This window comes from Castor canadensis, chromosome 10, assembly GCF_047511655.1.
Source record: "Castor canadensis chromosome 10, mCasCan1.hap1v2, whole genome shotgun sequence".
NCBI classification, from domain to species: Eukaryota; Metazoa; Chordata; class Mammalia; order Rodentia; family Castoridae; genus Castor; species Castor canadensis.
Window position 1 is genome coordinate 143,870,157 of NC_133395.1, and position 15,525 is coordinate 143,885,681.

General features: G+C 48.9%; 2 protein-coding genes across 4 annotated transcripts in view; one reads left to right on the forward strand and one right to left on the reverse strand.

Moving 5' to 3' along the window:
- Positions 1 to 75: 75 nt before the first annotated feature.
- Positions 76 to 9,991, forward strand: Mrps25 (mitochondrial ribosomal protein S25). Of its 2 annotated transcripts, none has more exons than XM_020175599.2 (4): positions 76 to 307; positions 6,517 to 6,623; positions 8,917 to 9,004; positions 9,620 to 9,991. In XM_020175599.2, exons 1-4 carry the CDS (start codon positions 174 to 176, stop codon positions 9,810 to 9,812), a joined length of 522 nt encoding a protein of 173 aa, XP_020031188.1. In that variant the 5' UTR covers positions 76 to 173; the 3' UTR covers positions 9,813 to 9,991. The 2 variants fall into 2 exon arrangements, with proteins under 2 accessions (XP_020031188.1, XP_073900582.1); XM_074044481.1 differs by lacking the exon at positions 76 to 307 and adding an exon at positions 3,257 to 3,414.
- A 102-nt stretch (positions 9,992 to 10,093) lies between these two features.
- Nr2c2 (nuclear receptor subfamily 2 group C member 2) overlaps positions 10,094 to 15,525 on the reverse strand; it is a 77,299-nt gene continuing 71,867 nt past the window's right edge. For both annotated transcript variants that reach the window (XR_012436395.1, XM_074044479.1), the window contains exon 16: positions 10,094 to 11,606. Coding sequence is in view for 1 of the 2 variants with exons in the window: in XM_074044479.1 (XP_073900580.1) it covers positions 11,600 to 11,606 (7 nt within the window). In the remaining variant the exon portion in view is untranslated. The remainder of the gene's footprint in view (positions 11,607 to 15,525) is intronic.

The window sequence follows — 15,525 nt, forward strand, 5'->3', positions numbered from 1 at the left end:
TGTGCCTGCCCAACCGCCAGGACTACGAGTCCCAGGCTGCCCCGCGGCGTGCACTGCCCGCCGGGAGGCGCCTCCCGTGATTCCGCGCGGGCGCGGCGCGGGGGAGACGCGGCGTGAGTCCGGCCCGGGGCTGCGGCTGCTCCAGTGCAGCCAGCCCTTCCCACGCCGCCGCCATGCCCATGAAGGGCCGCTTCCCCATCCGCCGCACCCTGAAATACCTGAGCCAGGGGAACGTGGTGTTCAAGGACGCGGTGAAGGTCATGACGGTGAATTACAACACGCACGGGGAGCTGGGCGAGGGCGCCAGGTCAGTGGGAGCCCGCTAGGCCACTCTGGCGAGTCGTAGCCTGTTCAGTGTTAGCGTGCCAGTTGCCTCCTCCGTTACTCCCATTTTACGCACCAGGAAACCGAGGACAGCAGGTGCCTCGAGGGTGCGGAAGGACTAGAGCCCTCTCTGTCTCCTTCCCGAGGGAGGCCACCGGCCCCCTTAATCCCCTGTAGCTGGCGAGCGGTGGGGCGCAGCCGCAGATCTTCCTTGGTCTGGGGCACACGCCCTGCCAAGGGACTGCAGACTTAGCTTGGGTACCAGCTCTTCCATCCGCTGGCTTCGGGCGAGTTGCACTTTCTTGGTGTCCCAAACAGGAATGTTAACCCCGGTCCTGGGGCGATGTGGGGGATGCGGTGGGAGCAGGAAGAGCTGCTGCCGTTGTTCGAGCCCTGTTATGCTTCTCATGCATTACCTCACCCGATCTCTACAGAATCCTAAGTGTTATTTCCAGCCTAGGAGGCTAAGTAAACTGCTAGTCAGAGCTACCGCAGCTAGCGAGTGAGTGGTGAGCAGGATGTGTAGCTGGGAGTGAGGGAGGTGTTTGCTCTTGGCTGGTCAGTGCAGTGATGAAGCTACAGCTCTGTGCAGCAGCCGTGCCCTCTCCCGCTCCTGGAGCATCCCTAAGCAGTGCCTTAGGCTCTGCTGGTATTCGGTGTACATTTGCCCAGTACCTACAGAGTGCTGCATGCTGGGACTTAATAGGGCCCCAGAAACAGCCCAGCAGAGTTGGGTTTGTGGGATGGAGCAGGACGGGATGAAGAGAGCGCTTCCTTGTGGAGGTAGTGTTCATGGAGAAGGGTCTTGACTGCACAGCTGGTCAGGAGTGCAGAAGCTCCCTCCTAGCTATTTGCTGGGCGCAGATGAACCCCACAGCCTGGACCTGCTAACCTGGGTCAGCTGGGCTTGCACATTACTCCTGCATAACCCACTGCACAGCTGTGCGCACTGATGGTCCTGGGGCAGAGCCAGGCAGGTGATGGAAAAGAGGGAGGCAGGTAGCTGGGGCCCGTGGTGAGTGCTGTGGGTTCCATACAGGAGTCCTGATTTATGAACATGAAGCGTTCAAATGCTTATATAAATCCATCTCTCTCTCTTCGGGGGCATTGGGGTTTGAGTTTAGGGCCTTGCACTTGGTAGGCAGGCATGCCACCACTTTGAACCATGCCCCCAGGCCTTTTTGCTGTAGTTATTTTTTCAGATTCAGTCTTGTGCTTTTTGCCCCAGGGTGACCTCATACCATGATCCACCTACCTCCCTGTAGCTAGGATTATAGCTACACACCACTGTGCCTGGCTTATTTGTTGAGATGGGGGGGGTGGGTCTTGATAACTTTTTGTCCAGTGTTGGCTTCAAATCATGATTCTTTTGATCTCTCCCTCTTGAGTAGCTGGGATTATAGGTATGAGCCACTGGGCCAGGCCAAAATAACCCTCTTTTTAAAATGGTCAATCATGTAGGCCTGTAAGTCTCATTTTCACATTCTCAAGTATTTTAATAACCTCTAGGTAAATAGGATCAAGAAAGCCATTCTGGGTGTCATTGTTCTTAATGATAAGGGCTAGCATGTCCCACCATGTCCCACCTGACCTGCTCTGTCTAGCCAGGCATCCCTTGCTTATGCATGCACCCTCAGCATATCTGCAGCCCTGGCTGGGACCTTCCTCCCTTCCACGTGCCAGTGGCCACTGCAGCCCCGGCTAGTGTGGGTCTCTGCTGGCTGGGTGGGAAACTGTCTTCCTGAGAATCGGAGGGCTTAGGTCCTACTCCCCTCTGAGGCATCTGTTAAGCAGCAGTGGCCCTCAGGGGGTGGGTGGATTTGAGAGTGACAGAATGGTGTGGTAGAAGCCCAGTGCAGTCACAGCTGAGGTCTCTCACTTGTGAGATGTGGGGCGGTTCACTCAACCTCTGACCTTAGTTTCCTTAGTTGTAAAACCCACCTTCGGAGGGTTCAAGAATGAAGTGCCTAGTACAGTGTCTGGCCCATGCAGCAGGTGCTGACCTGAAGGCCATCCACCCCTAACTTTGCTCCCTAGGTGCAGCAAGAACATTCTGAGATTCCTGTGCCAGTTCCTCCAAGTGGCTTCAGGCTACATCCTGGTTTATTTGTTCCAGGCTCTGTGATGCTGGGAACTCACTCTGCCGCAGGATGGGGTGAACAGAGAGGCCTGCTAAGTCTGGGGGGTTGAATTCAGCCTTTGAGCTCCCTACTGGTGTGCTGGAGGGGGGAGGGTGGCTTTAGGGCCTGTTTCCTCCCCTAGAGGCAGCAGCTTTCAGTTCTGAGTTTCCTCCATAATTAACATACCCCAAGAGCTCCTCCTTCCTTTTTTAGGTTGCGCACTGTCTGTTTGCTTGCCACCATAGAAGAGGAAGACATTGTTCTCACTGCCATTGCTCTTTCTTGGGATAATCTACCTCATTAGTGGAATAGGGTTATTTGTGAATTACTGAACAATATTCATTACTGGAGTTAGTGCCAAATACAATACTCTTAATTTTCCTTCTTTGTAAACCTTTGTTTTTCCTATAGTTAATAGTTTTATTTCAATTGCAGATTCTGTCCCAATTGTAAGAGTCCTCAGATAGTCATACTGTCAGCTTTCTGTTGAATCTTTTTTTTTTTTTTTTTGTGGTGCTGGGATCTGAACTCAGAGCTTTGAGCTTTCTAGGCTGGTGCTCTACCACTTGAACCATACCTCTAGCCCATACTGGTGTTTCTTTTTTTTTTTGATGGTGAGCCAGTAGTTTCAACTTTGTGAAACTGTCTTAGAAGCTTCAATGTGGACTGGTGGTGTCAGAGCCTGATGACCCAGGGTGCTGCTGTCTTCTTGCATAATGACGTACAGGGCAACCACTTGCCTGAATCTTGTGACTAGAGGGTGATGAGGACAGGACCCATGACTAGCAGTGTGGCTCTGAGGCTGACCTGCTGTCCCCTGGACATCATTTTTTTGTGATGTGTGGGGCCGGCTGGAGACTTGAGACAGGAAGCAGAAGGTGCCTTTAGTTAAGGGACTGCTTACAGAGGCGTGGGCAGGGATGGAGAAGCATGACGGACAACTGGAGATCCTAGGCCGAGGCTGGAAGAGGTGAGGTGAGGGAACAGCAGAGCCTGCAGGGCTGGATACAGCCAGGGTTGAGCCAGGGGAAGAAATAGGTGCCCTTATTCCCCCTCTCTGTATGTTCTTGGGGCTTTCTATTGGCTGAACCCACCAGGAAGCCAGATGGCAGGGTGGTCCTTAGAACAGTTCAGGATAGCGAGGGGTCAGCAAGGGCAGCCAGGAGGGATCTGGGCATTTGGTTAGGTGTCACATGCAATCCAGTGTTGTATTTTGTATTTTTTTGTGGTTCTGGAGATGGAACCTAGGGACTCTTGCTGCCAGTGATGGTTTATTCAGCCCTTTCCTGACAGGTATTTAGGTTGTTTCTGCCCCTTTGCTTGTACAAATACTGCTGCAGTAAACCTCACTTGTCTTTGTATTCAGGGTGAAAGTGTCTAAAAGGGGAAGGAAATCATTGACTCAACATGCCTGAAAAGTCTAGCATGTTTTGCCGAGGAGATCAAGGAAATTTATATCTGTGTATAAATATATGTGTGTGTGTGTGATCCTGGGGTTTAAATTCAGGGCCTCCTGCTTGCTAGCCAGGAGGCCCTGGCTATGCTCTGGTTTTTTTGCTTATTTTTTGGGTAGGATCTCATGCTTTTTGCCCCCATCTGGTCACAGTGCTCCTATTTATGCCTTCTGGTATTTGGGATGGCAGACGTGCACCATCACGCCCGGCGTATTGCGTGAAACGGTGTCTCATTAACTTTCTGTGAGCCACCCCTTTCTTCCCCCTTAGTAGCTGGGCTCACACCGCATCACATTCTCTGGGCTAACCAGTAAACGATCTCTATTCAACCATTATAAACTGACAGTCACAGCTATTCTTATTTCATGGTTGTAGGCAAATAACTGCAGGTATGGCAGTGTAAATACTGCTTTCCTGGACTTAGGACACATTTGATGCTACTGATGGGCCTGCATTTGGGGACAGTAAATCCTGCAGAAGCTTCAGTAGTTTGCAAATTTATAAACCTTAAATTAATATGGAACAATCAAGTAAGTTCTTACAGGCTTCTTCAGTGAACGCTGACATGCTCTTCCTCCAGGGTGGACTGAACACCTATTCCTTTAGAAGAGCATTCTGGTTTAGAATTTGTCAGAATTTCTTCCTCAAGTGTGGATGCTTTGAGACTTCTTTAAGAAAGTTCTTGAAGAAAGAGTACCCCAGTACTATCTGAAGCACCTGTTTTCTCTTCTCTTCCTCTTTCACCTGTGTCAGGATTTCAGTTTGCTTCTTTAGGCCCTGAATCTTTCGCTCAACCGCTCCGTGTTCTCTCCATCTTCTCTGCTACTTCCTGCGATAAAGCCAAGCCTTCGGCCTAGCCTTTCTCAGTGCCCTTTCCATCTTCTGTGGATTTGACGTGGTGAATATATCTGCTTGAATCGCTCTCACTGCTGGTTTTAGAGTAGTGTGCAAAAGTGCTCTGTGTATTTGAAAAAGGTGGCCCGGTTTTCCTCTTGTTGGATTTCTCTGTTTTACATTAATGTGTTTCTTTGACCTTCTGAAGACTAATGATTTGAATTAATTTTATTTCTCTTCACTGTTTCTAATCTTTTTGTCTGACAGCACCACTTCCTCATCAGTTTTTTTTTTCCTTGTGAATTTCATTTTAACTGTGGAGACTTTTTCTCAGAAGTATGGTCTTTGCCAGGCATGGTGATCACTGACTGGCTTTTCTTGAATCTTCCTGAAAGCTGTGCTCACAGTAACTCAACTGTACTCACAGTATTTCACTGTGCTCACAGTAATTTCGTGCCTTCACAGTAGGCAGAAAGAAAATGGAAGCGGTTGTACAACATGCCAACTTTTTAAGGTTTTCTTATTTTTATAATCAGTCTAGCAGTAAAAATAGTGACAGAATTGCAAAATCATGGACTGTTAGAGCTGAAAGCTTGAATCTTTTTTTGTTTTTTCAGTCTTATTTTTGAATTAGAGTACATTAATAATAGGGGATTTCATTGTGATAATTCTGAATATGCCTACAGTGTACTGTGGACAGGTTCACCCCTCCATTATGTTTCTGTTTTCCCCCTCTTCCAGTTTCATTATGCTGTCTGCATGTGTACCCATGTAGTGTGCTTCTGTCATTTTCACCCCCAGTGTCCTCTCCTCACCCCTCTGGTGTTCCCCCTCCCCCCCAGTCCTCTGTTTACATTCACGTCGCCCCCCACCAAGTTCCCCGTTAACATTCGTGTCCCATCATTATCATTGGCATCATTTTAGGTCTAGGTCTACAAAAGTTTTCATTTGTTTTTTAAGACAGTTTTGCTATGTAACCCAGGCTAGACTTGAACTCGGGAGCTCCGTCTCCATCTCTGGAATCCTGGCATTACTGGTTTGACTTGGCAGGTGTTGAATTTTGTTTTTAGTAAATTTTGCCATGCAAAAATTTTAATGCAGTCAAAGCTACCTCTTTTTCTTTTCCCTCGGCAGCTCTGAGTTGAACTCAGGGCCTGGTGCTTGCTCTACCTACCACTTGAGCCCCATCCCCAAGTTACCTGTTTTAAACATTCTAAGCTTAAAGGTTTTCCTTCACACCTGGACTGAGAAAGTATTTCCCCTGCAATTCTCATGGTTGGTATGTGTTTCTGGGACTTGAACCCAGGATTACCTGGTTTCTAGACTAGCGCTGTTGTCACTTGAGTCTTGCACCCAGTTCTTTTGTCTATATTTTGAGACAGGGTCTTGTTGACTTTGCCGGGCTGGCCTTGAATTGCTTCTGCCTCCTGAGTGCCACACCTGGCTTAATTTATTTTAAAATTGTGGCATAAGTAGATACAGTGTGTGTCTATAAGGAACAGCTTGGTGACTTGTACACGCCATACAAATGAAGAGGTGGAAATTCTCCTGGCTTCAGTTTCACCTTTGTGTGGCAGAGTTTGTTAGGCACAGGTTTCTTTCCCCTCAGGGGCTGCTAGCAAAGACAAGGAGGATCCCTGTAGTTGTTTTTCTATTGCCTTTTTTGGGGCAGGGTCCTCCAAGGATTTGAGGCAAGCCCTGGACTTTCTCTGCAGAAAAATACACATGTGCGCAAGATCATAGGTACAGAACTGCTTCACAGCTTTCATTTCTTCTTTGCGCAGGAAATTTGTGTTTTTCAACATCCCTCAGATCCAGTACAAGAACCCATGGGTGCAGATCGTGATGTTTAAGAATATGACACCGACCCCCTTCCTGCAGTTCTATCTGGGTGAGTTGGGGGGCTCTTCAGCCCTGGGACTGCCCGTGTTCTTCCTCGCAGGGGGTAGTCAGGAGATCTGAACAGCTCTTCCATGCTGCTGTCACTGGCTTCCCTTACTGTGCACACAGTGGCCACATAGATCCGGAGGCTCTTCCCCTTCTCCTCCCCTCCCCTCCTTCGCCAGCCTCATTTCCAGCTGTCTTCCACCTCCTTGCATGTGGGTTGATTTTTTCAAATTCCCTTGCTGCACTGTGCTGGGATGCCTTTGCTCATGCTGGTCTCTTGGCCTGGGAATTTCCTTTGTGTTGTCTGCTTACTGAATGTAAGAAACCCTGCAAGGGGCTGGGGTGTAGCTCAGTGGCAGAGCAGGTGCTTAGCACGTGTGAGGCCTTGTGCCCCAACACCACAGTGACAAAAACCTGGCCTTGGCCCTCACTTCTTCCAGGAAGCTGTCTGTACCCTGGGCTGGCACCTGGGCTCCCAGTGTCACTGTTGGTGGTCACCACGGTCTTCGTGTGTCCTCTGCTCTGTGCGTGCTCGTAGTCCGACCAGATGCTGTGACTTTCCAGCTCGCTTTGCTCCAGTGCTGGGAAATCAGCAGCCCTCTGCATAGTCTTTCTGGTCCTGAGCAGGCGACAGCCCCACCGCTGTATTCATCCCTTCTGGGGTCAGGATGCAGGATGGGGAGCAGCAGGAAGTGGAATGAGCACGTGCTTTGTTTGCTTTCTCTCATCCTGGGTGTGCCGTGTACGGAGCTCACCTGGGAGCGGCTCTGGACTAGGTACTGGGAGGTTGGGGAGCCACACAGGCAAAGATGTCTTCCTGGAGGAGCTTCTGTGCCACCAGGAGGAGACAGTGGACAAAACCCATAAGGGATGATGTTCAAAGATGAGCACTACAAGCAGAAGGCACCTAGGCTGGATCCCCGGTGAAGCTGGGGTTCATGCTGATTGTGGGTCGGAGTTTTGTTTTCATGTCACGTTTTTGGTTCTGGGGAATGGAGCCCAGAGCCTTGAGCATGCTAGGCAAGTGCTCCACCACTGAGCTGTACTGCAGCCCTTAATATTTTTAAAAATGCTTTTCATCGAGCCATAGTGTTCCTGAGGAGTGTGGGTTAGTTAGTCCTGGGCCTGTGTCATCACTCTCCCAGGGAGGATATAGAAGGTTCTTGTCACTCCAGGGGATTCCTCTGTGTCACCTGGACATCTGAATTCCCTTCCGTTAGGACTTCTTTCACTGTAGATTTGGCTTAGAGCTTCATATAAATATAATCTCCTGGTAGCTTTTCCTTTTTTTCTTTTTTGGATGGTGAGTGAGAGGAGGAGGAATGAGGACCATCATGGGCCCAGGAGCTGGGTGGGTCATGTGGGCAGGTGAGCCTGCTTCAGGCTCTGCTCCTCACTGGACTACTGAGCCACATCTGACATTGAGGCCTTTCATCCATTTTGATGCTTTAAGAACATTGTGGGGTGAAGTCTCAGCTCATTTATTTGCATGTGGACAGCCAGCCTTCCCAGCAGTATCTGTTGAACAGATTATCCTCATTGAATTACCAGCGGAGCACGATGTAAGGTTTACTTCTGGACGTGGTTCTGTTCCATTTGTTGTGTGTCTGTTGTTAAACTAATACAGTCTCGATTATGGCAACTTCAATTTACATACATTTGAAATTGGAAAATGAATGTTTTCCCTTCTTTCACTCCCCGCCCCCCACTGTGGTGCCGGGAGTTGAATGCACGTGAGGCATGTGCTCCCTCTATCCTGATATACACCCCCAGATTTCCTGTCTTGTTTTTCACAATTGTGGCTGTTTTTGTTCCTTTGCATTTCCATATGAATTTTAGGTTCAACTTACTGTTTATACAAACATACCAGCTGGGCTTTGGAGAGGGATTACACTGAGTGTTAGGTCAGTTTGGGGACCATTGCCATCTTCACAGTATTGAGGTATCCGTAAACAGGCAGTCTTTATTACAATAAAGAACGCTTTTATACATACTTTGTTTACTAGTGTCCAAAGAAAAATAGAAAAAGGAAGGGTACATTTTGGGTTATTTAAAAAGTTTATTGTAAAAATGTTTCTGCCACTAAAAGAAAATCCCAAGTCCCTTTTTTTTTTAATTTGGTTTTATTTGGTTCTGTTTTTTTGAGACAGGTTCTTGCTATGTAGACCAGGCTGACCTGGAACTCTTGATTCTCCTTTCTCAGTCTCCTGAGTGCTGGGATTACAGGCGTTCACCAACCTTTTTGAGGCTCAAGAGTGCTTTGGATTCTCAGATTCTCCCCCGTCCCTTGTTTCCAGATTCTGGGGAGCAGGTGCTGGTGGACATGGAGACCAAGAGTAATAAGGAGATCATGGAGCACATCAGAAAAATCTTGGGGAAGAGCGAGTGAGTTGCTGGAATGACCTGGAGGGGAGCAAAACAACTCATCCCAAAGAAGTGAGGGAGAAGGGGCTATGTGGAGAGGGAAGATGATTTTGAACCCCAGATGGTAACAAGAGCATGGGGAGCAGAATCACAGCTCACAAGGTGTGTGTTTTCGTCTCTGACCCTCTGCAGGCCTGACCTCCCCTGCTGTGAAGGGGGTCAAGGGAAGGGAAAGCTGAGGTGCAGCCCAAGTGCTTGCCTTTTCTCCTAGGGGAAGCTCAGCTAGGTGCCAGCACATCTGCCCTGGGTCATGTGCCTTTTCTTTACATGAATAGAGAGAGACAGGAAAAAAAGGGAGGGAAGCGAAAGCCGTGAAAGTCCAGGGTGATTTTCCCAGTCCCCTTGCCCCTGGCAACAGAGCTATGGGCCCCGAACACAGGCTGAGCACACCAGCAAGCTCCTGCTTCCACGCGACCTTGGCTTTTTCACTTGGTGAGACAGCCTCCTGCAGTCACTGACTCCCTCCCTCCCTCCCACCTTGGGGGTGCACATGTGAAGAGATCAGCTCACCCCTGTCCTGCCCACGGGCCCCAAGCCATGTCGTCATGCTTTCTTGCTGCCCGTGCTGCTCAACAGGGAAACCCTCAGGAAAGAGGAGCAGGAGAAGCAGCAGCAATTTCATCCCGCCAACTTTGGCCCCCGGAAGTACTGCCTGCGGGAGTGCATGTGCGAAGTGGAGGGGCAGGTGCCCTGCCCCAGCCTGGTGCCCTTACCAAAGGAGATGACGGGGAAGTACAAAGCTGCTCTGAGAGCCAGTGCCCAGGACTAAGGACGAAGGTCCCAGGCCCCCAGGCCCCAATGGGCTCGGGAGATTGGAGTGGGACTACTTTGGTCCCAGAGAGCCTGGAAATCTCTTGCAGTGAGAGGTCTGGCTTGCACGCCTGTATGGAGGACCCAGAGCACATGGCTGCAGGGCTGGCTATCAATAAAAGGCTGTTGGTGTCTCTACAGTGTGGTGGATATGGTCCTGCGGGATTGTGGCTGACAATCTCAGCCCTGAGACCTTCTTGTCCTGGTCTTCACTGACTGAATCTTTCTCAGACTCCTCACCCTGGAGGACATGGGGGCTGTCGTCCAGCTGGGGCTAGCTATGGCTGGCAGGGTGGATGGCCCTCCTTTTGGGTCGTTTAGGTATTTTTAGTAATCCAAAGCAACCCTGTGTGCAGTGCTCATCTTTTCAATTGAAGCCTAGTTGCCCTTGCTTCCTGGGGTCCATGTATGGGCCAGAGTTTGGGGAGTCCTGTGGCCTCTCCCCAAGCCAGCCTCACTGAGCCTTATCAGGGAGCTTTCCAGGAATGGAGGGAGGGTGAAGGTGCTTACTGGAGACTTGGGGCCCTGCTGAGGGGAGCTGTGCAGGTGGCTTCAGCTCTTAGCTAGCCCTGGCTTGCTAGGTTTGCTTAGAGGGTGTCACGTCTTCCTAGTTCTTCCTTCAGGTACCACTGCCTCTTCAGCTATACTGGCTTCGGCCCTCAGCAGACAGCAGAGCCCTCCAGGGTCACCTTAATGTCTACCATAGACCCCTGAAAAAGCTGATCAGACAACTATGGGGTACAGAATGCAGGGCTGGAACTAAACAGGGCTTGTGGGGCTCAGAAGTACAGAGATGCCACCCTCCCCCTCCCGATGGGGCTTGGCTAGTCCTGCTCTTCGGGCCCTTACCTTGTTCCTCTGTACAGTGGACTGAGGGCAGCATCCGCCACAGGAGGCAGCAGGCCAGCGCGGTGAGGGTGCTAGTGTGCTTCAGGAAACCACTGGCGATTATGTTAAGCTGTGTGAACTTGGGCCCTTTTCCATTTGATGCTCAGGCCTACGGCGCTAATGTGTAATGGATAGGTATGCGTGGTGTTTAAGTGCAATCTAGCGCCTTGCCTGTCCACCCTACTTTAGAGAGTAGTAGAAAAAACACCTTTTTCACTGAAATCCCTCCTGTGGGTGTGGGTGCTGGTCTTAGCCCTACCCAGCTGAGCCCTACTGTGGCCTCAGCCTAGCAACTCCGTTGGTAGCCTTTCTGCCTGGTTGCAGGGCTTCTTGGGAAGCAGGTAGTTCCTTTGTCCCCAACTTTAGGTCTCTGGAGCTAGTGAGACAGAAAGCTTCTGGGTGTGTTCATTCTCTCTGTGGGTGAGAGGTAGGAGCCAGGCTTTGAACCAAAGCAGTTCTTTATTTAGAGAACAATGTTCACAGCCCAGGGGGACACAAGTCTTGGACTTGACTTCAGGCTTGATCCTGGTGTGATGGGCTATGGGGTGCCTGCCAGAGGTGTGGTGAAGCTGCCGGATATGTCTATGGGGTAACTGTACTGTTGGTTTGAACCATTCCATAGGCAGATGTTGGCTCATGGGAATCAACACTGATGGGCTGCTGTCATCTCTTCAAGGTTTTCTTCTCCTTTGTGACAAAAGATGGGAGAAACTCGGAGAAGACTCCGTGAGGACTCTACATCTGACACACTGGTAGCAGTGTGTTCACCAGAGGGTTTTGGCCTTGTTTCTCCTAAGGGATCAATTTTGTTTTCAAGTTGTAGAGGCCACCAACTGCTGGTTTCTGGGCTGGATGCTGTTAGTTACTGTTTGGAGAAATAAGGATGCACACTACTCTTTAATTCACTTTTAATAGTATAAACCTCATTTAGGTAGTAGTAGTAAGCCACAACAGTAATGCCACATTGAAACAGCATTTAATAAAATGCATAAAGCTACCCATGCACTGCAACACTCTATATACAAACAACAATGCAAATTCCTCTTCAAGACTGAAGACACTGATCAGATACAAAACTCAGTTTAAAAAGAACATGCTATTTTTTTTAAATGCCATCACATAACAAAGCTGATTTCACATGGGGGGGAAGAGCTGTAAAGTCACAGCTTTCAAAAGGTTTTAAACCTGGAATTGAAAGGTGGCATGGGCACTACTTTCTATGTTGTGAAGGGCAGAGGTTACAGAAAACGGTCCCAAGAAAACCTCACCCGATTTTCCTTTAACAGACATGTTTTTAAAATGGCTGTTAACACAGCCACATTTTAACAGAAATCTGAACTGTAGGTCAAACTACGGTTGGTGCTATGAAAAATGTACAGCTTTTCAGTTATAAAACTAGTTGAACACTGATTTACAAGATCATTGGGAAAATGGAGACTGTAGAAAAATATTCCAGCACTTGAGTTGTAGATGGAGCAGCATTGAGAGCCCGTGCCTGCTAGGGTCGTTAAAATGGTAACTGGTGACACTTTTGATGGATGTAAAGTCTACCACACCCAACTGTTACTCAAACACTGAACTAACACAGTCTGCAACCTGTTAAGTGTCGCTAAACATTTTTTTTTCAATGTTTAATGAATAGACAACAAAATTACTGGCTTTTTAACTGAAAATAAAAACATCTGGCATTTCCCCCCTCGGTACTTTTTAAGCTTACAGGTTGTTGCTGTCAGACATCCATGTGTATTTTAACTGGAAAGCAACGTTCAGTAGTGTGATTGTCACAACAGGCAAGGCAAGGTCGAACAATCACGGTGGGTGAGGGCAGGGATGCAGCAGAAGCAGAAAGGTGAATGCCCACGTCTCACAAAAGGCACTGGGGACTATGGGCTCAGAAAGTGTTTTCAAACATTTTCATAGCTTATTTCAGAATAAAAAGCAAAAATGGTGATGTGAGTTTCTGCCATCATCCGGTGCTTCCCTTGCGCAGGCCCGAGCACCCTGGCTCAGCTTACAGCCTTGTTACGGGTACACATTTCATCAGATAGATCTGGTGGATAAGGAAAATTTGGCATCTGTAGTTTTAAGGGCATATCCACATTAAAATCTAAATCATAATAGAAAGAGTTGAGTGGATTTCAGTTGCCTGCTTCCAGGTAGAGGAATAATTTTACTTTCCATGCCACAAAGTTAGCACTCACACTTAAAGAATGCTGGGAAGGCCAATGGTCTTCACCTGGCATTAGACGGGAAAGTCTGTTGGTCAAAGACAGTGCCAAGTCGTGTGCACTGAGCACAGAGTAAGCATGGGCGACCGCAGCACCTCTGGGAGATGCTTCTACACCTGGGCCAGCCCACGTCCTGACACTGCCTACCTGTAGACCATGCAAGAGCTCAGAGCTGTGGAGAAGGCTGACAGCTTCCACCACCGAGTTCCAAAGCAGGGTGAAGTAACCACTTAGTTTTGGATGTTAGGACAAGCTGTCGCCCAGCTTCCTGGCCTTGTGAACCTGGACAGTACAGAGAATGGCCTGCCTATCACAGCCTTTTCTGGCTGGAGGCTTCCTTGTGCAGAGGGGCCACTGACTGCCTAGCCCTTCCCAGGTACTCTCCACTCCTCAGGGAAATGCAATTATGAAACTGACCAGCACACCTCTCCAGTCGAGACCTTGGAACACCCACATTTCCATTAGCAATGTACCCATAAACTGTCCTGACAACATAGGGAAGTTTGGGTACGTGGCTACATGTCTGTATACATAATATACACCTATGTACACACTATATACACTGTACAGAGAAGATATAAACACACGTACATTCATTCAGTCATCTAGGCCTGTAACTCTGGATATGCACAGTGTCGCCAAAGGGACCAGGGCTGTGCACACTGGTGGGAGGCACAGAATGAGAAGGTCCAAAACCTGTGTACAAAAGACCCAAACAAACCCTGTGTCTATAAAAATTGACATTTTCAAAGAGCTGCATAACCTGGAGACTGGAGGTTGGGTAAGGGAAGAGGCAGGGCCTCTACCCAGCAGACGGAGATGGTCCTAGGGCCCTCTAGCTAGGAGAAAAGCAGGAGTCGGAGGACAGTTTCAATGCACATCAAGCTGTTTATAGTGGAAAGCAGGCAAGCAGCTTATACCCTCCATTGAGACCAGGTCCCAGAAGGCAGATCCATAGATGCTGGGCACTAACTGCCAGCCACAGCAGCTGAGCAGAGCCCAAGGCCCTGCAGGAAGTGCCCCTACAGGCCTAGGGCTTCCCCCAGGGGAAAGGCACCAGCTAGTCCTTAGTTCTCAGTCCAGTGCCATGGCTGCCCCTAGAACCAAGTGTGTGGTGGGGATGCTGTGGTTCCACTGTCACACCCTGGCAGCTCTTCTGACTGCCCCATACAGAGTCCACATCTAATGCAAGCTAGAGAACCAGCTCTCAACAGCGTAACATGGGCGATCACACCCAAACTTCAGTATAAACACCAAAAACCAAAACTGCAGGCGCAACCGATGTCAGAGGTTAGACAAACAATGCAACTCCCTCACTACACACAAACTTCAAATTAGGAGGATTAACTTCTGTATTAATCACTTTTAGGAGTAATGTAACCAGTGGTATTGACTTAAGAAATTTGGTCTTTTTTCTACATCTCTTCTGTCCTATCATAGTAAGTGTAATGACCTCCACAAATTTTAACACATAACTACCTTAACCCAACATTATTTGAGATACTTCTGGAAAAGAGTCCACTTAACCAAGAAGTGACAGTGTGTGTCTGTCGTCTCTCCCCAAGTCACTGTGCACTCATTAAGAGAGGGGCGGCCAGGTTCCATGGCAAATCAGCTCAGGAATTGGGCACATTCTGGTCTCAATTCACCAGATGCAAACTTTCACAAAGTACTTTACTACCAAGGGTGAAAAGCCTGTGAAAGCTGGAGCCCAAATGTTTGGTTGAGATTTTGGTAAATGACTGTTAGCTTTAGGTTAACTTTCCTAAAGCACTCTGGCAAGAGACAGAAACCACACTGCACTCAAAGGCAGCAAGAACTTGGGTGATGTGGATGTGACCCTTAAAGAAAACACCACTTCAACGTAAGGCCAAAAAGATGTGGGAAACCAGTCAAGGTGTGCTCAAAGCCCAAAAGGGTCCCCTGAAGCTGGCCACTACCAGTGGTAGGACTTAAGCAGGACCTCGAGGGCTAAAATAGTGGTATTTTCCCCTCACCTTCCTTAGGGATCCAGGCTCCCTCCAACCCTAGAATATGGTCCTCATTTGCACACAGTCCAGGAGCTAAACCTCCAGTTAATCACATCATTTCTTAAAGTACTTGAATGCCAAAAAACTTGACTTTTCTCTGGTGCTGTTTCACTTCCTCATCCAACCCTCATCTAAATAGCCTAGCACACAGGAAGTCCAGGCCCCACCACCACTGAGCACCTGGGAACAAGGATCAACACATTCATACTGACAAACTGCAAGAACAGAAAAACAGGCAACTGTGTAAGGTGCACAGATGTGTTTCCCGGGTAGAGATGGGCAAGACCCACCCTCTTAGAACCTTTCTGTCATCTTGTAACTGCCATCCCCACTGCTCTCTAGTGTTGCCCAAGGCATGACCTGTAAGTGACGCAGTTGAGTTCAGATGGGGAGTTGGAAGTTGGCAGTACTGCCCATGCTTATTCCCACCAACAGTGCTGCCAACACCTGGAGCCACATGAGCGCGCTGCAGGGCAGGGAGTGTCCTGAGATTCTGGACCTCATACAATCACAGGTTCAACAGATG

Bases quoted from the DNA above. Each gene is read 5' to 3' on its own strand.
- Mrps25 (XM_020175599.2), top strand. From the start codon at position 174: ATGCCCATGAAGGGCCGCTTCCCCATCCGCCGCACCCTGAAATACCTG. The intron at 308-6,516 runs GTCAGTGGGAGC...TTCTTTGCGCAG, and splicing joins GAGCTGGGCGAGGGCGCCAG to GAAATTTGTGTTTTTCAACA. The intron at 6,624-8,916 runs GTGAGTTGGGGG...CCTTGTTTCCAG, and splicing joins CTTCCTGCAGTTCTATCTGG to ATTCTGGGGAGCAGGTGCTG.